Source organism: Fringilla coelebs (genome assembly GCF_963513975.1).
Source record: "Fringilla coelebs genome assembly, chromosome: Z".
Lineage (NCBI taxonomy): Eukaryota > Metazoa > Chordata > Aves > Passeriformes > Fringillidae > Fringilla > Fringilla coelebs.
In genome coordinates, this window is record NC_140031.1 from 47,521,371 (window position 1) to 47,539,277 (window position 17,907).

General features: G+C 35.7%; 1 protein-coding gene across 1 annotated transcript in view; it reads right to left on the minus strand.

Annotated features, from left to right (window-relative positions):
• Positions 1–17,907, minus strand: part of MCTP1 (multiple C2 and transmembrane domain containing 1) — a gene marked incomplete at its 3' end in the record, with an annotated part of 214,444 nt that overhangs the window by 107,386 nt on the left and 89,151 nt on the right. The window contains exons 9-10 of the mRNA XM_084224913.1: positions 8,533–8,719; positions 3,646–3,739 (exon numbers count right to left, since the gene is read on the minus strand). Of these exons, the coding sequence (XP_084081039.1) occupies positions 3,646–3,739; positions 8,533–8,719 (281 nt within the window). The remainder of the gene's footprint in view (positions 1–3,645; positions 3,740–8,532; positions 8,720–17,907) is intronic.

Genomic DNA, 17,907 nt, shown 5'->3' on the forward strand with positions numbered 1-17,907 from the left:
ACACAAGACCTCGCAGAAGGTCAAAGTCATGGGCTGGACCATCTGAAAGCGTCTGATCGCTGGTCTGTGACACAGCAAGAAGGGTGGGGGCAGGGGGAGAGAGAGCCAGGGAGCTAGAGTTGAACACATCTTAATTAAAGCCCAAAGACTACCAAACAAGCTATTTTCTAGTCAGGCCATCTTACGGAGCTTGAGTTTTGCTCTTGCTAATGAATCTGAGTTCCTAAATATTATTCCTTAAAAGCACATCACTTTTGCTGAAATCGATCAAACCTGTGGCACATCTTTTCCCACTCTGCTTACTTTTCATGAATGATAAGGCAGAGATTTTGCATTTTATTTCATGACACAAGGACCAATGTAAAAAGAGATGCAGACACTGCCTTGCAAAGCCAGCAGCCTTCCACAACCACCCACCACCTATACCAGACTATGCTGCAGAAGGATTAGATGTATCTGACTATTGCCTAAACCTAAACTATGTCACAGTGAAGGGCTTATTGTTTTACTACCTGTCATTTATATGGGTTAGGTGAAACCCATGTGTATAATGTCAGAAGCCAACTGTCACGGTGAGTCCATTATACTTTAGGTTTTACTGAACCACCAGAAAATCTTTTCATATCAAAGATGTCACTGTAGGCACGGCACCTAACCTGCCAGGGCTCTACAAGCAGCCAAATCCTTGAGAAAGTCTGCCAGAGATAACACGAGCAAGCAAAGACTTCGGGAAACAGGAATATAACTCTTTCTAACTCAGGATTTAGAGAGAAAAAACCCATGCACTGAATAGCTGAAACACAATGGGAGACTCAATTGGAAGTTTCTTCTCAGACAGAGAAGGAAAAATTAAACTTCATTCTCTATATCTTCCCATTCATTAGATTACACTTTCAAAGAAATTATAATAAATAATGTATAATTTCCAGAAAGGTGTATTTGCTATGACCACAATTTCCAACAGAATATAATTTTGCATTGGTGGAATCCCTAAAATTGTGTATTTATCGTGGAACTACACTGTTTTTCTGGGGGAAACAACCTCAGAGACCAAATAATTTTCCCAAAGGCCCTGGTCCTGAAAGATACCCTATTTTTCAACTCTGGCAAAAACCAAGTTAAACTTTCAAGCACCAGTGGGGAGTTTCTCAACCCCTCAGTGGTTCTTCCTCTCAAAGATCTCCTGGCAAGTAGGTTGACTGAGAACTCTGACTGTACTTTCCTGGGGTATTTTTAATATTCACTTATGGCATGTTCCAGCAGCACAGCATTTCAAAACTGGTAACATCTACTTGCTCCCCTGCCTACAACTGAACTGAAATTTCAGCTCATCTTGGCACATTATTCATTGCACGTACATGTCAGGGGGGCTGTAAGCCGAGACCCGAACCACCACCCTTAATCACTCTCTTTAAAAAAAAATCTTTACTAAACTTAAGGATTTGAAGTGCACTGTCCAACATTAGGCTGTTGAAAGTGGAGGAAAAAAAACTGCCCTTGGCTATCAACAGTTTATTAAGGGCTTAACTAAAGTGACCTACTAGCATACCACTGAGAGGCTATGAGCTTTCTGAGGAAACGAGTAGAATCGGGGGTTTCATTAAAAAGTAATTTGTGCTTTTTACTCATTCATTCAACAGGAGTCTCAACTGCTCTTTATTCAGACAGAGTTTAGAACAGTATTACAACGCTGCTCAATGCATGGGACAAAGGAAAAATTTCATGTTTTGAAAGGGGGAAAAAAATCCTTGCAATCGTAGCAGGATTGATGGCTACTTAAAAGATTACAGAAATCTTTTTCCCTCTGTGCTTATGTTTAAGAATGGAATATTAAGGATTTAAAAAATCTACTCAGCTCAAATGAATAAATTTTGATTTATTACTTCACATGAAAAGATTCCTGGAAGTGAAATGGGATATGTTGAGCTGGCAGAAAACAGAGCAAAACACACAGATACTATACAGTTGTCCCAGCTGCTTTTCAGACTCAGGGGCAAAAGATTAACTCTGAAAACACATTACAGTAAGATGCACAAACTAGTCCTTAGCTTTTAGTCCTAGAAGCAATCCTTAGCAGTGTAAATAACACCACTGATGACAGCACACTAATTACTTAGTTGAATAAAGGTGGGTCAAGTTTTTACACAATTTTTGTAAACATGATCGATTGACAATCACCAAACACCTACTTTATTTCTCACTATTACTATTCAAAGTTTAATTTTAAATGAATGACCTGTACATAACTACAAGTTATTAAAAATAGCTATAAACTACAACAGTAGATAATAAAACCACTTCATCCTCTTTTCAAAATTCCCAGTTACTTTTGTCCAGAATATACAAGATTTCTGTCACATCTGGAATGTGCAGCCATCTTACAAAACACATCCGTGTATCAATGCTTTTTCTTACTAACAAGGGAAGATAGTGAATGTTCTTCCCCATCTTCCTGTCTATCATCCTAAATACAATGTCTGAAAATTTTTGGTAGCTCTCTACATCTTTAATTGAATCAAATATATTTCCAAAAATATTGTTCAACCAGCAGAAATAACATGCTGATTTGGAAAAGCTGAAGACTGAATGAGGTCAGGGACTAAATTATCCCATTTGCCCCTGAGTAACTTAATCTCTCTCTCTGTTCAGAAAACATTGGATTATAAGGTCAAACCAGACTTTAGAAGCATTTCTACAACCTCACCAAAAATAGAATCTGTTATTTTGTGTGCCACAAACTGGATGATCAAATGTTTGCACTGATAAAATGTTTGCCCTATTACCTTGTCTGAAATACTGGCAGTCATGTTAATTATCACAAAACTACTAAAAACTGAGTAAGTTGCTCTATAACTGCTCCTTTAACAGAACATTTATTCTAGTTTCCTTTTACTTACTTCCCATTTTTTAAAATTTTCATTATTATTTTAAATCAGAGATGGCTATTTTCTGATACAGATGTAGCTCATTTTGCTCTATTCAACTCCTATGGCATGAAGGTGGTTACCTAGAGGAGATAACTCGGACATTTCTGAAGAAATATGGTCAGTATGTCTGAAATACTTTATTTTGCAAAGCAACATGTCAAATTAACTATTCAGCTTATAACATAAAATAGAAAATTTAAAAAAAATCTTATTTCCCTTATCTTATAAAGATAAGCAGTAGCTACAGCAAATTGCATTCAGTTGAAATGTCTGAAACTGACAGCAGCCTTGCTAAATATCTGACAGATATCAAGTGGTTCTTTTGGCAACAATTTTAAAGTAGTATCTAAGTCTGGAACCTTTTATTTGCCTTGAACCTTGGAATTTAATGTTGATAGTTTTTTATGGTTTCATCTACTAAAATAAAAGACTTTTCTTCTATGTAATATTTATAGAATGTCTGATGGAGAAAAATGTATATTTCACCTTTATCAGAAATAATCTGCTTAGCGCTCTGCTAGCATTAGAATGATTTGCTGCCTTACTTACAAAACTTTTGTTTGTGTTTAGATGTTTTCATTAATGAGCAGAAGGTGAAAGTGCACAAACAGAACATAACCTGTACATGAACGTTTGTTTCAGCATATTTTTCCCCAGTTCTAAAACCACCAAATATTACAATGGTATTCAGTGTCACAGAAACTAAATGAATCCTTGCCTGTGACATCAGCTGCCATCAATGCTTCTGCCCTGATGACCTTCACCTGAAGAAATCCCACATCGCTGATGTTATGGAACATCATCATTGGACTCTAAAAAAAAATAATAAAAAAATATTCTGTATTGCAAAAGAGACAAAGCAAAAGCAATATTAATACTCTCCTCCCTTGCCCAGATTTAAGTTACTGTAATTCTGCCTGCATACTCAGACTTTCAAATCGTATTTGCTAAAGAATGTGCAGTTGTTTGCATTTCTTCCTATATTTTGCAACTTTAACTTATCAATGAAAATTACAACGGAAGAGTTAGAATATGATTGATTGTAACATAAATTCTGGGGAATTAATCCCCTGATACTATGGGAATAACTGTACTTCAAAATTTTAAATTATAGCAGTATATTAAGAAATTAACACAAAAAATGAAACAATTCCTCTCTCTGAATTATTTTGCAAGAACTATGTTCATATTTTCCCTCTGATGGCTCCAATATTATCTTGAGCAGTGTCCTATGGACAATATAGATTTTTGTAGTTGATTATTACATGCAAGTTTGCATATACCATATACACCTATAATAAGCTGGTGAATAACATCAGCAAAAGCAATCAAAAGAGAATAACAACTACTTAATAACTGTCATAATAATCACATGCAGAAAGGGTAAAAAAAAAATTAAAACATGTTTCAATTCCATGGCAGAAAGCTCTTAACACAAATCATATTTTTAGCATAAATTTCTTCAATATCTACATGTATTAAGAAGAGGAAGAAAAAGGAGTTCACTACACTAACACTTGCATTTATTCATCCAACACAGATTTAGAAAGCTTATTAAAAACCATGTTCAACTGCTGCTCTATTTTCAAGTAACTAAAACTAACAAACTGGGAGTATTGCACTAATTAGGTGTGACATGCTACAATTCTCAAACTCTACCTTTCAGTATTATTTAAAATTTGCAGAGTTTTAAATGATAAAACAACGAATGCAAATTTTGTTCATAAATACTAGCCCATACCTTTATTTTGAAATATTTTAAAATCCAGACTAATGTATTCAATGCCTATGGTCCTCCCTAAAATTTTAATGTGGTGAAACTTTTCCACTGCCTATGAAAATGTCCAGATTTCTACAAAAAGCTAGCATCAGGGAAAATATCAAATCAACAATTCCTTAATTTATTACAAAAGCAAAATTTACTGTTATGGGAAACGAGAATAAATTTCATCACTGAATCTAAAAACCACAGATGCTATTAAAATGAAATATTAAATGTCAGCTTGCAAAAACAGTATGCTTTTGCACAGAAAATCTACCCATTAAGATGTTAGACATACAAAATGCATCCCTGTCTTTCTAATTAATTAAGACAATTCTAACAGTTAAATCACACTGATACTAATTTCACAAACCCCAGCTGACCATTTACTGTTTACAGTCAAGATTTGACATTGCTACACTGAACTTAAAAATCCAATTCAGTATAGCAGCCCATATGTTACATACATGCATCACGTTATAGCAGGGTAACAGTGAATAAATTTTAACCAATTTTAATAAGGTAATCATCATAAATATTACTTCAAAACACTGGTGGTCAACTTTAATCAGCACACACTCAACACCTTGCTTATATGCTTACTAGCTGAGAGTAACAGAGATGGTATTACAGATAGCATTGGTGTAATTCAAAAGCATCTTTGCAAACCTCATTTATTATAATGATGATCAGGGTTTGGAAGCTTCTTATCAGAACTAGTACCAGAACAGAGATAATTCTGCTGTAATACGCATGATGAAAATTAGAGGAGTTACAAAAATGTTTCCACATTCTACACAAGTTTTGCAACAACCAAAAGAAGCATCAAGCTGTAGAAATAAAACAATGCAAAAACCAAATACAAAGCAAGGCAAGCAACGGCACCCACTTCCTATGATGCCATACAGTCCCCTTTTTCCAAATTTCATCCTGGTTAGCTCACTCTTCAAAAGGGGGCCAGTGCTGTATTTCCCTTTGACATCTGTGTTAGAATCCCATGGAATTTTTGAACTTTTATTTCCAGAAAGTAGCTGGCTTCAATTCATTTACTGCACATACTGACTGAGGAGACTGATGAAAATGAATACAATGCCACAACAGAGGCTCTTGGAGAAGCAAATTACTTTAACACATTACTTTAAATACATTACTTTAAGTAATGATTTGTCAGACTATATTCTGACTTCTTATTTATGATTATTGTTGAAGCTATCAAAAATCGACATAGTTTCTGAAGCCTAGAATTTTCATAGCAGAGGAATCTGTGATTTGCTGGGAATCTTTTCAGCCCTCAATAGACGGGAAAAGACTGAAATGCTCTGGAGATGAGTCTTCTTTATTTTTTTAATGAAAGGCTGTATAATATATTTTCTGTATGGCTGCAGCAGCTGTCAGGAAGAGCATCTCAGTTCAGCTCTATTATGGGAGAAGCAATACCCCATCCCATGGCATTGAGATACACTGAGGGGCTAGTACTGATTGACAGCTTGTCACCATGACGTCTTATTCCATCTCTGTTATGGAGAAAATTAATGTCACACCACCAGCCTCATGACTCGCTGTCATCTTAGAACTGCTCACCTTTTATCAATGCTCTAAATAACATTTCAAGCCCATCGTCTCACAGTGGACAATCTGGTCAAGGGACATTAAATCGGATGACTGTGAAATGTCATAATAAAAATGGAATGCTAACAACTTCTCTAAACTAGCTCCTCTGGTTTTTAAACTGTGACAAGGGGGACCATGAGTTCAGCACACCAGTTCTGAAAAGGTCATACAATCTCTCTTGGTCTGTACCCATTAATGTGCCCCCCTCCTCACCCCAAAAGGAATTAATCTTTTCAGACAATCGTGGTAAAATAATGGTTCAAACAGTAATGCCTATTTAATTTGTAAGGCTCTGATGTTCAGCTACAAATGGTTAAGTGACAGTAATAGAGTCATTTTCTAAGGCTATTTGATCTGATGGCAAGGTCAGCTCATTAACTGTTTTTGGCTGTAGAAAGGGTGCAAAATACATTTCTCAAATGGAAGCTAGATTTCTTTAAGAGGAAATAAATCCAAAAAAACAGCCACTCAACAGGGAACTCTACATCTTGCTAATTACACATGTTGTCTTTGTATTAGTTATGAAGTGCAGGTATGAATACCAAAGTCAAATTTAACATCAGTGAAAATAAACTACTTGAATTAAGTTAATCTTGGTAATTTCTTTCTTCTGCTGGTAATTGTAATAAAACCAGTAGAATTTATCAAAAAAGTATGTAAATGCCACAATTTTCAGAACCACACAATAAGAAACTCATACCTCTGCAATATGAACATCTTTCTAAAATTTAAATGTTTTCAAATGCATACACCAATGTGAATGAACAGACACATATCCTTGTATCTACAGGAAACAGGAATAAACCAGATGTATCTTATGCCACATAATTATGCTTTACATTGGGGACAAAAAATTGAGGATTTAGGAAAAATTATTAACAGTATAGTTGCAACATGTTTCTATACTGCTACTGAAATAATCAAAACCATCAGTATCACTTGTCTGCCATATCATCACACAGAAAAAGCCACAGAAATATGTTATTGTTGCTCTTGGTAGCAGGAACTATGGCACCTCAAAAACATATCCATCAAAAAATTATTATACTTATAGACATCTATTTTGACAACCACAGACTATCTTGGTGGATTCCAAAATGTACAGTACCTCTTAATTATAATTATTTTTCAGAGATGGTGGACAATATCTTAGCCTTCAATTCATTTTGGAATATTATATTTAGCCTCACTAAGTCACCTCTATTAAACCGTGTTTATAATAATAACACTATTGGTGTGTGAGTTGTACAAGCATTAGCAGACAGCTGATTCAGTGGAGATAGACAGAATAAATTTGCTGAAGCACACATCCTGCTAATCTGTTTGAAGAATATTGTATAGCATTAGTACTAGGACTTCATGTTATCTGCACAGCCTGATAAGGTACATCTTTATTAAATTCAGTTATTGAAAGGATGTCCGTCATGGAATAGGAATATTTTAAAACCTCAAAAATAAATTAAGCAGCCTCTTTGATAGGCAGAGGTTGGTTTAATGGCTGAGTGTCTAGAGAAGCCCTTCTAAACACCTGGCAGCATTGTACAATAAAAGCTTTGTAATTGCAAGTGGAAATAGCATTTTTTTTCTTTCTTTCTTCATGTGCAGTGAGACAGTTACTTTTAGTGATTTAGGTATTAGCAAATGCTGGAGTAAGAGCTCCCCTCTCTGTTGCTTTGATAAAATTACAAAGATTCTGTGTAATGTAAGGATGCTGGGAAATTAAAATAATCTGCTTCAGAATATTTTAAAATGGAAACATTGTTTGAAATTATTATTTTTATGTGCTTCAGCCTCTAATATTAAGACAAAAAATAAGTTTTCTTGCCCTTTAACAGATGATCCAAAAAAAACCCTGAAAACCATTAGCACCTCAAATTATTTGGCATAAACAATCAGTAGAGACTGTTGAGCTGCTGAATGATCCCTTAGCCACTTTGTGCTTGGTAAAAATTATCTGCAAGGCTGTAAAATTACCTTCATTATGTGACACCTTATCAAACAATTCAACTACCATGTAAAAAAATAACATTATTGTATGAATAGCATTTGTAGTCTTCTTGATGTTACCTGTTCTGGCTGTAACTATTTGTATATTAATAACTAGTTTAAATGATTGTCATTGGCTAGGTGTGAATAGAAGAGAAGAGATATATTTAGATTTTTCCCCTCACTATAGTCATTTTTTATACAGGCCAATATTTTGCTAAGAAAGGATGAAAGAAAACTTCATACATATCTCTTCAGAATCTCCTCTCGCTCCTTCTGGTCCTCCAGGGAGTTGATGGAGAGGTCAGATATAGTGACTGCAGCTGAGGCTGTGAGAGTGACCAGCAACACCAGGTATCCCTCTCCCTCCTCTAGTGGCATCTCCAACTTGTGGGTTTGTTCTTTACTCAGGGTTGACAGGTCAATCTGGCACCTAGAAACATACATTCTCCATCAGCATGTGGTTTTTCTCACACCAAACAAGAGCCCATTGGTTCACTTGCATTCAAATGGACAAAAAATCCAGCTAAGCAGAAACTCCCATCCAGCTTCTGAAAAAAAATCTTAATTTATCTTCAGTTTTATCCCACACCCTTAATTTCTTTTTTTTTTAGAGCCACACAAACAGTTTTGAAATGAAAAATCAATATTAATAAGAATGTGAAGACATCAGAATCAAGGTTTAGCTAATATTCCTTACTCAAATGCAGTCAAACAAAATTTTTAAAAATCCAGCTCAGATGCAAATTTTACTTTTAATTACACCTCCTGCATGCAAGAGGTGTAATTACACCTAGTATACATGCAAAACATAAGTTCTCACGTGAACAGTTTTCACCTAAGAATAGTAAAATCCCCTTTCTTAAAAAATAGAATTCTACATGGATTTAATTGTCATGGCATAAATATGACTGAGCATTGAAAAACTCAACTTATGCACCTCCTGAAAGGCTCAGCTCTCATGCACTAAGCTGTGTGTGGGTCAAATCCTCATGCTGGCACCCAGGGTAAAATCTGATGCCACAACCCCCTATATAATAAAATGTCTCAGGCTGTAATGAGCAGGGACTACATATAACTGTACAGAGTGTGTGCAGAGTGGCTGAAGCAAATCTGCCCTGCTTGATCCCCTTCTGAGTAACTCTGGCTCTACTATACACTGAACTAATGAAGAATGATTCCATACATGCCAGACAGCAATTGCAACAGCTTTAGAAATTTAAGGTAAAGGAAGGAAAAAAGTATTTCTGCTACACAAGAGAAAAATAAAACCTTTTAAATAAAAAAATAATATCTTAACATCGATTAGTCTGTGCACAGCTTAAATGATTTAATACTTTAATTTGTACAATGCACAAGTTTCAACTTTCCTAGACTGCAACTCTGAGCATGAATTGAAATTCAGTGTCTGTGTCAAGTGTAGTGTCAATTTGCATTGGACAGGAATTTCTATGAAAAAGCACTATTCAGAATACTTATAGCATCCCAAAATGAGTTTTGCCAACTTTTTGCTCTAAATAATAACACCAATAATACTGAAATAAAATAAATGTATATATTCTATGTGTAGGTTAGACACTGTACACTCTACTTTCAACAGCAATTATTTAATGTGACAAGCATATGTACTATATGCCACAAATTCACTAAACTAAACATCAAGCAAACTCTTTTTGTAAGATGCCAATTAATTTTGAAGACAAAAAATAATGTGGTCACTGCAGGGCCAATAAACCATGAAGGTGGCAGACATGAAAATACGGCCATTAAAGAATAGGAAATAGCTAATTATGAGAATAAATGCAGCCTTATAAAATGAGCATTGTGCTATCCCAGGCAAATCAGATTTACTACAGGAAAACTGTCTTTTGTTTTTTCAGAGACGTTTACTGCCCGTTGTGCAATTCATATAACTAGTGCAAAGCTCATGCAGTAAGAAGGTTCAATTATCTTACAATAAAAAAATTTCTAACTCATGTAGCTGAGCTTAATGCTTTTCTTCTCTTTTGAACTCTTTGGATGTTAGGGAGTGAGAAATTAAATTACAATAGTAAGGAAAAATAAAGCTGTTGCTATCAGTGCAAGCTGATAGTCCATACAAGCTTCATACGTGTACATAAACAGTCAAATTCTTATTTAGGATGCAGTGAGGGATTTAAAACCCTCCTTAAAGACACCAAATATTGTAATTAAACAATCAAAGCTGTATCAGGTTAAAATATCCCCAGTATTAAATACTCTTCAAGAATTTATTTCAAAACTGATACCCCTCAAAAATAGGACTCAGCAACAATATTGAGTCTTCAACTAATAAACATTTAAAGAACGAGTCTCAACTCTCTTAAAATCAGTAAAAGACTCAGAAAGTCATTATGATACTAATGGAGAAATAATCCACCCTTCACTCAAAAATAGGCAACAAAAGCTAAAATAGGCAACAAAAGCTACCCCATATATATCCATCAGAAAAAAACCCAAATGAGTATAAAATTACAAGGTCTACACCAGGGCTACTAGATCTAATTTCTTCAATTCTTGAAGCTACAAACTTTAGCAATATGAGTAGTCCAGTTTTTTTATTTAGGCTGAAAGCAGCAACTGGCAATTTGCTTTTACCTGTGAACCTTTCTTAAAGAAATGTAATATTTCTAATAGCATCACATCTAGAACAGATTACCTGAAAAATATGAATCTATCACCTGCTTGATAAATCTTCATGAACAGGCCATTACCAGCTTATTATTTCCTAAAATCATACAAAGGTAGGAAGTGATCTGGAAAATTTTTTCCAGTAAAAAGCCTTAACCATTTTAAAGGAAAATTATTCTCTCAAGTACCCTCAGAAAATTTGATAAAAATATAGGGTTATTCCATTAAGGACTGTCATCTTTGCACTTTACAGGAGTCCAGATTAAGAGCACTTTTATGCACACATGGTCAGATGAAAGCAGATTTCTCACTCTATGCCAGGTGCTCTGCCCTGGCCTTCAAGGAGATGCAGCTTACATGTGCCTAACTTGAAACTGCCAAGGCTTAAGGAGCACCCAGCACATGAAGAGACTATTTACAACACATGCACTTCAGTAAAATGGTAAGACTTTCCAATCTACAGACACAGTAAGAAAAATTGCAATTTTTTCCCATTAATAGTTGATTTTTTAATGATGAAAAAAAATTGAATAATTTTTTGTTCCTTCTCCTCTGTCCTCATCAGATCTTTGTATGGGACCAAAAAAGTGAAGGAACTCTGGTTTTATTAAGGTATTACCTAAACACTAACCCTATCCTATAATAATCTTGACAACTGGAAAACTACAAAACTCCTTTTTGTACATTTTTTTAGAAGGACTGAAGCTAACAAAATATTTCCAAAAATAAGCATCTGTTTGAAAAATATCTGTTTTCTAAATGTAAATATCTTTGGAAAGCTCAAGCTGACAATGTCCCTTTATATTTTACTGAAATTATATTCAAGTATTCCAAGCTTTAAAGCTTTAGCAATGCTGACTTTTGTATCAGTTAAGATGTTCTCTAAAAAGATGTTTGTTTCCTACAACTGTGTCTCCAGGGAGAACAAAGATGCTTTGAGGATGAAGGTGAAATTGCACGTTACCAGAAAGTGGTGCAGAATGAATGAGAAATTTTTGTCCCGTATTCTCAAATTGAGGATCATGAAAAATTACAGTCATAAGCTGCATATGACCAGCAGCTGTCACAGTGGAAGCATGAGAAAATAGTAACTTTGTACAATCCTGTTTCTTAAGGGATTATTATTTACATGGTGCTGGTAAAGGCAAAGACTTTTTCCACCTGTAATGAGATCAGCCTGAAGAATTATTGAAAAAAATTTGCTGTTAACTCCACAGACAGATTTCCAAGCATGACTATCAATCACATTGCAGGTATCTGTAGTTTTTAGTGCAGTTTGAGTTTTTTTGTATGTTCCATGCTGTATGGCCCCTTCAGTGCACATGGGTTTCAGCATTTCAAGTGGCAAGCAGAAGCACTGGAACAATTTCCCTGGCTGGCTGGCCTTTCGGAAAGAGGTATAGGGCCACATATCCCACCTATCAGTTCTGCATGCGAACACTACCAGGCACCATGTGTAGCTGGATTTTCAGGACTTGAGAGATCAGAAGGGAGAAAAGCCATAAAGTGCAACAAGCTCATGCACCAAAGTTATCACAGATGAATTGCTCAAAAACAGGGTACAGCTCCCATGGAGGAAGATTTGAAGGTTCAAGGGGAATCTACCACTTGTCTGAAACTGTGTTCAATGTGTTAATCACACAAAATTTTAGAAATATATTTCAGATTTATTTTTAATTTGAATATATCTGGCCTTTGGTTCTTTTTATGCCTTTCCTTACCAGTTGAAAAACCCTTTAGTGTTTCATGTTTTCTTCTAGCGAAGGAACTCATACACTATAATCATATCTCTTCTTGATCTTCCTTTTGATATGCTAAGCACCTTCAGCTCCCTATACATTTCCTAGGAACATATCTCCTACAGCCCTCAAATGACTTTTTATAACTTTTCTGATCCAGTGAAATTCTCCTGCATCCTTTTTAAAGTGTGGAAGGCAGAACTATATGTAGTATTTTATTATCAGCATGTCTAACAGGTAAAAATCACCTCCCCTCTTTAGTTCTAACAGAACCTGGAATGTAAGACTGTGTTGGCACCCTGGTGAAATATTCTTGCTAATGAATGAATTACAAAGGTAGCGACATGACATAGAAGGCCTCTTAAAAGCCAGGTGGCCAGGCAAGTGAGAGACAGCAGATAGTGGAATCGTTTTCTCACATGACAAAATAAAGCATAAAAGAGGAACTGGCACAATCCTAAGTGATAGGGACAGAAAAGCACCACTTGGCTACAAACCAGGCAACTTAATTACCATCATGACTTGTTCAGGAGCACAGATTTTTAACTCCACTGTGATCCAGGTCTATGCTGCTCCAAAGGATGCCAAGGAGAGGAAACTGTGTGATTCCACAATTAGAACTGAGCTGGACACACATCAGAAGCAGCAAGGCATGAACTGCTACAATTTGTGAGACTCCATACCCTTTATGAGCAGATTAAAATGTTCCAGTAAAACCAAGAAACAAAAGGAGAGGGAAAATTTTGCAAAGCACTAGCAGAAAATGACATATCTCAGAAACACTGAGTGTTGACTGCAGTAATGTGAATTTCTTAGAAGAATCGGAGCGTGACATTTTTAACTGTAAAGATAATGAGAAAGAAATTAAATTATGGACTCCACATGACACTTGGGGTAAGTGGTTGATAGAGGTGCTAGACTGAAAATCAGGGAAGCTCCCAAAGTGGTAGGAGACAGTATCTCAGCTAAGTAGGACATTGACTAAGGACAAGAGTGGTGCTTAGCTGGGGAAGCTGGAGAGGATCCCTGGGCAGCTGGGAGAGGACACCTCAGCAGGACTTGAAGAACAGTGCTGTCAGTTGCCAGATAGCAACACACGGAGGGCAGGAAAGAGCCCTGCAGTTTGGGGTAAGTCAGTCATGGTAACAGAAATATGAGAGCTCCATGAAATACTATTTTACCAGTCACCAAGCAATGCCTGAATACAGAATTACTGTTTATTGCTTGCTAAAAGAAATACAGTCCATGCTACAATAACCTGCTGATGGATTTTGAAATGACAGATTAACTTTTTCCTAAGCATAGTTCTTCACTATAAAATTACAGATTTACTTTTCACATTGCACAGGCAGAAATTACTTACAATTGGTTTCTGATGTGATATTTCCAAGATTGTCCCCATGGCACAACCACATACTACAGACTGTTAGTTCTGTTACCGGTGCAATTTCTCTGCAGCAAAATTAACACTTTCATCTCCTAAATCAGTCTACTGCTTTGATGAACATTATGTCTCCCTACATAATTCTTTCCTCACAAGTTGGCCCAAGAAATTTAGCAAGAGCTTTCACACAACTCCAATCTGTGCCTTTCATATATTGTCACAAAACCCTATTTGCACTCTTCACCATTTTCTACACACTGTCATGCTCCTCATGTCTAAACTGGCCATTCCTTATTTCCTTCTCCCTTCCTCTTATTTTGCCACTCTTCAAGAAGTAGACTTCCATATGTGAGAAGACAAAGGGTCAGAAGAAGGATTCATAAACAGTCCAGATTGCATGCAGCATTCTGTATCTCAGCATACGTTGGAGAATGCTATCCATTTCGTGTCAGAAATGACAATAACAACTGTCAGTTAGAGTTGTAAATAATAAAGTATCTGGTAAGAGAAAGTTACCGAAGATTTGTGAGCAAACACTGAAACTCTTTTGGCTTTCTAGCAGAACAGGTTTCTACAGTGTTTCTAGTAGAAACACTACTAACTCTGCATTAGTGAAGATGTGCTGAGATAGGAATAAATAAGGTATGGATACCTAAAGGCCAAATTTTGAGACACAGTATTACGTCTGTCTCCTTTTGACAGCAATCAGAAATGGAGACGGCTCAACACATCACAGGATTTTTCAAAGACAGACCTGGCAGTAGCATTTTTGGATTTTAATGCTTCAGATGTAATGTTAATTTTACATCAAGAAATATATCTGCAATTAATTTAACTTTAGTCATCATGTATAATCAATAAACAATTATACACTTAGACTACTGGTTGTGTGCTCTTCACTGCAATTCTGTTTGCACAGAATTGCTGTGACTCACATGCACAAAGTTAAGTCAAAATTACAACAGCATATTGACCATTATGTTTACATTTTTACTATAATATATCTTTCCAAAGTTCCACATGAACAAATTTTCAAACAGCAATGCAAAAAACATTTTTGAAAGACCAGCATAATAAAGTACTATTTCTATTTCCAGAGGAAGCCTCTTGTTTACAGTTTTGCAAAATTGAGAAAACTTCAAGACTTTGCAAGTTTAACATTAACATGGACTACCCAAATACTATTCAAAACCTTCTTCCTGGGCAACAGAAAATTGCCAATATTTCAATATAAACCACAGCCTCCACAACACCTCCAGAAAAAGATCTGGGAAGGAACACTTACAGTAGCATATTTAGGGTCCTTCACCCAGCTTTACATGCATGTTGGAGTACTCATATACAATTCAGTTCTCTATGATAATGCTCAGTCCCCCATAGCAAAATTACAAAAAAATCAGTGAGGGGAGAAAAACTCCAAACTATAAATAATTTATTTTTAAAATAAAATCTCACTTTAATTTAGAAATTTGATAGCATATTCCCATGCTTTCAGACTAATCAGAGAATCATAGTTGCGCATCATTTGTACTTATGTACACCTGAAAACCACTCCATGGTTGTGTTACCACAAAAAAAAAAGTAAACAGACAAGGCATGGCAGATTAGGTATTATAACTTTAAATAAGTAAATTTCAGTATTTTAACTTTTGTATTTCATAACATCCATTGTATGGATGCTCACAAAATCAATCTGAGTATTTGTGTCAATATTTAGCGAGATTATGGGAAATGCCACTTTCCTATAGATAAAATTAATACACAGCCTTAATAAATTTGCTACATACAAGGTCTTTTCTTCTTAATTTGCATCAAATGGGAAAAAAGACAATAGCATCTCTAAATACTTATGAAAATAGATATAGATTAAGCCAGAAGTAATTTCCTGGCACAAAATAAATGCAAAAGTCAATGTCATTTTAAAGATAAACGTGCATTTCTCATAATAATTAATAATGCTATAAATCCCGCTGCACTGGATTGCAAATAACTTCAGCTGAATAAAATTGCATGACATGGGATTTACTTATTCTCTATGTTCACAGAAACAACTTGTTCTCTGACAGCACTCATTCTTGGCAATTTATTGCACCTGTCAGCAGCCCATTTGTTCAGATTAGTGCTATGCATAAAGGTGTAACAGTCATGAGGATTTATTAACTGATTATCGTAAAGGTGACAGTCAGAATTGCCTTCAAAAACATAAATGATAAGAAAGCTAAATAATTACATGATGATTAAAATCACCTTCATTTTGATCTTAGTACTACCTACATAAACTTACTGCAGTATGTTCTTAATCACAGGAGCATATTGACTCAACATAGTACATAAATTATTTGCTCATAGCAAAAACGTGAATATTAAATATATTCACACTAAAAAATATATACACACACTGATTTCTACTTATCAGATGAAGCAATAACAATTGCCACTTATGCAAGTCTATACCTTTCTGTAAATGCAAGAAGGTGGCCCATGTGGCTTTAGCTCCTGGTGCCTTCCATAAAAAGAACTTCTAGACCTCATTTTTTGGTCCGGAAATGTTGATTGTTTTTTAAAAAGCTGTATTCAGAAGGATGGAAGAATTTATCTCCTGTAAAATGCAGCTCAGGTCTAGTCAAGTATAGAGTGTTTTCTCATACCAATCACCACATGACTGGAAATACATTTTCCACAAAGCTCTTATATGAGGCCTTTCCGCAAGCTTTTGAAATACTGAAATACTGAAATATACACTTAATTGGTTGTAAGGTTTGGGGCTTTTTAGAATATTTTGGGATGGAAGTTCACAAGGTGCTACAACCTTTAAACTGCCATGGAGAATGCACACAATTGAAATTCAAATGTATTTTATAAACAAAATGCTTCAAGTTAAGAACAAAAATCAACCAGGCAGCATTTCATTTCAGACACTGCCATACTAATCATGCCTGGGCATCAAAATGAAGACAGAGTTGCATGATACTTCTGTGATGGACGTCTCCTTTCACTTTTCTGAACAAGGATCCCATGCTGTCACTCACTCAACACCTTCCTCCCTCTTACAGGCAGATCTTACAAGCCACCCCTTACACTTCCACTTTTGCCACCCCAAAACCAGAATCTCACTTCCATATCCTCAACCTTCTCAGACACCTTTCCTTTATTTTTCTGCCCTCAGAAATGGATTGCAAGCCCAACTCCTTGCATCATTGCTACCCTGTCACATTCCCAGCTTTCACCTGTCCTTACTGTACTCCACCCTAATAAGGACAATAATACACAAGGGCCACAGAAGCCTATGTTCTTGATTTCCCACTTCTTTTATTTCACAAAGTGCAGCTGAAACATTTTATCATTCCAGGAGAGCTTACAGCATTCTGGTTTGGAATAGAATTTGTGTGTAACGGAGCTTAGCACAGAAAAAACACAGGTTTTCTGTGCTATTTTCCAGGAAGATCCTGGAATTTTTCCTTTCTACCTTCCACCTGTGAAACCTTTTCTCAGTTTGGGCAGTTCTTCAATTTAGTGTGCTTTCTCCCTAGGCATATTTTATCCAGGCAGGACATCTTCAAGAAAGAGTTGTTTTCATTTGCATTTAATAGAAATATTCTTATATAACATTACAGCTGCTGCTTGCACATTATTCAAGCAAGCAGGAAGATCTCAGCAAAAGGAAATGGATTACCCTTCATTCTTGAGCAATGGTAGAATGCTACCAGGAAGTCTTTTGTTTCCCTCCCACAGCCTCATTATCACTTCTTCTGGAACCTGAATCAAGATATTCAACTTATTATGTCTATCTTGAAAGCCACAGAGCCTTAGTCATGGAGCACAACTCAGTTGTGCTTTTAAAAACTAATA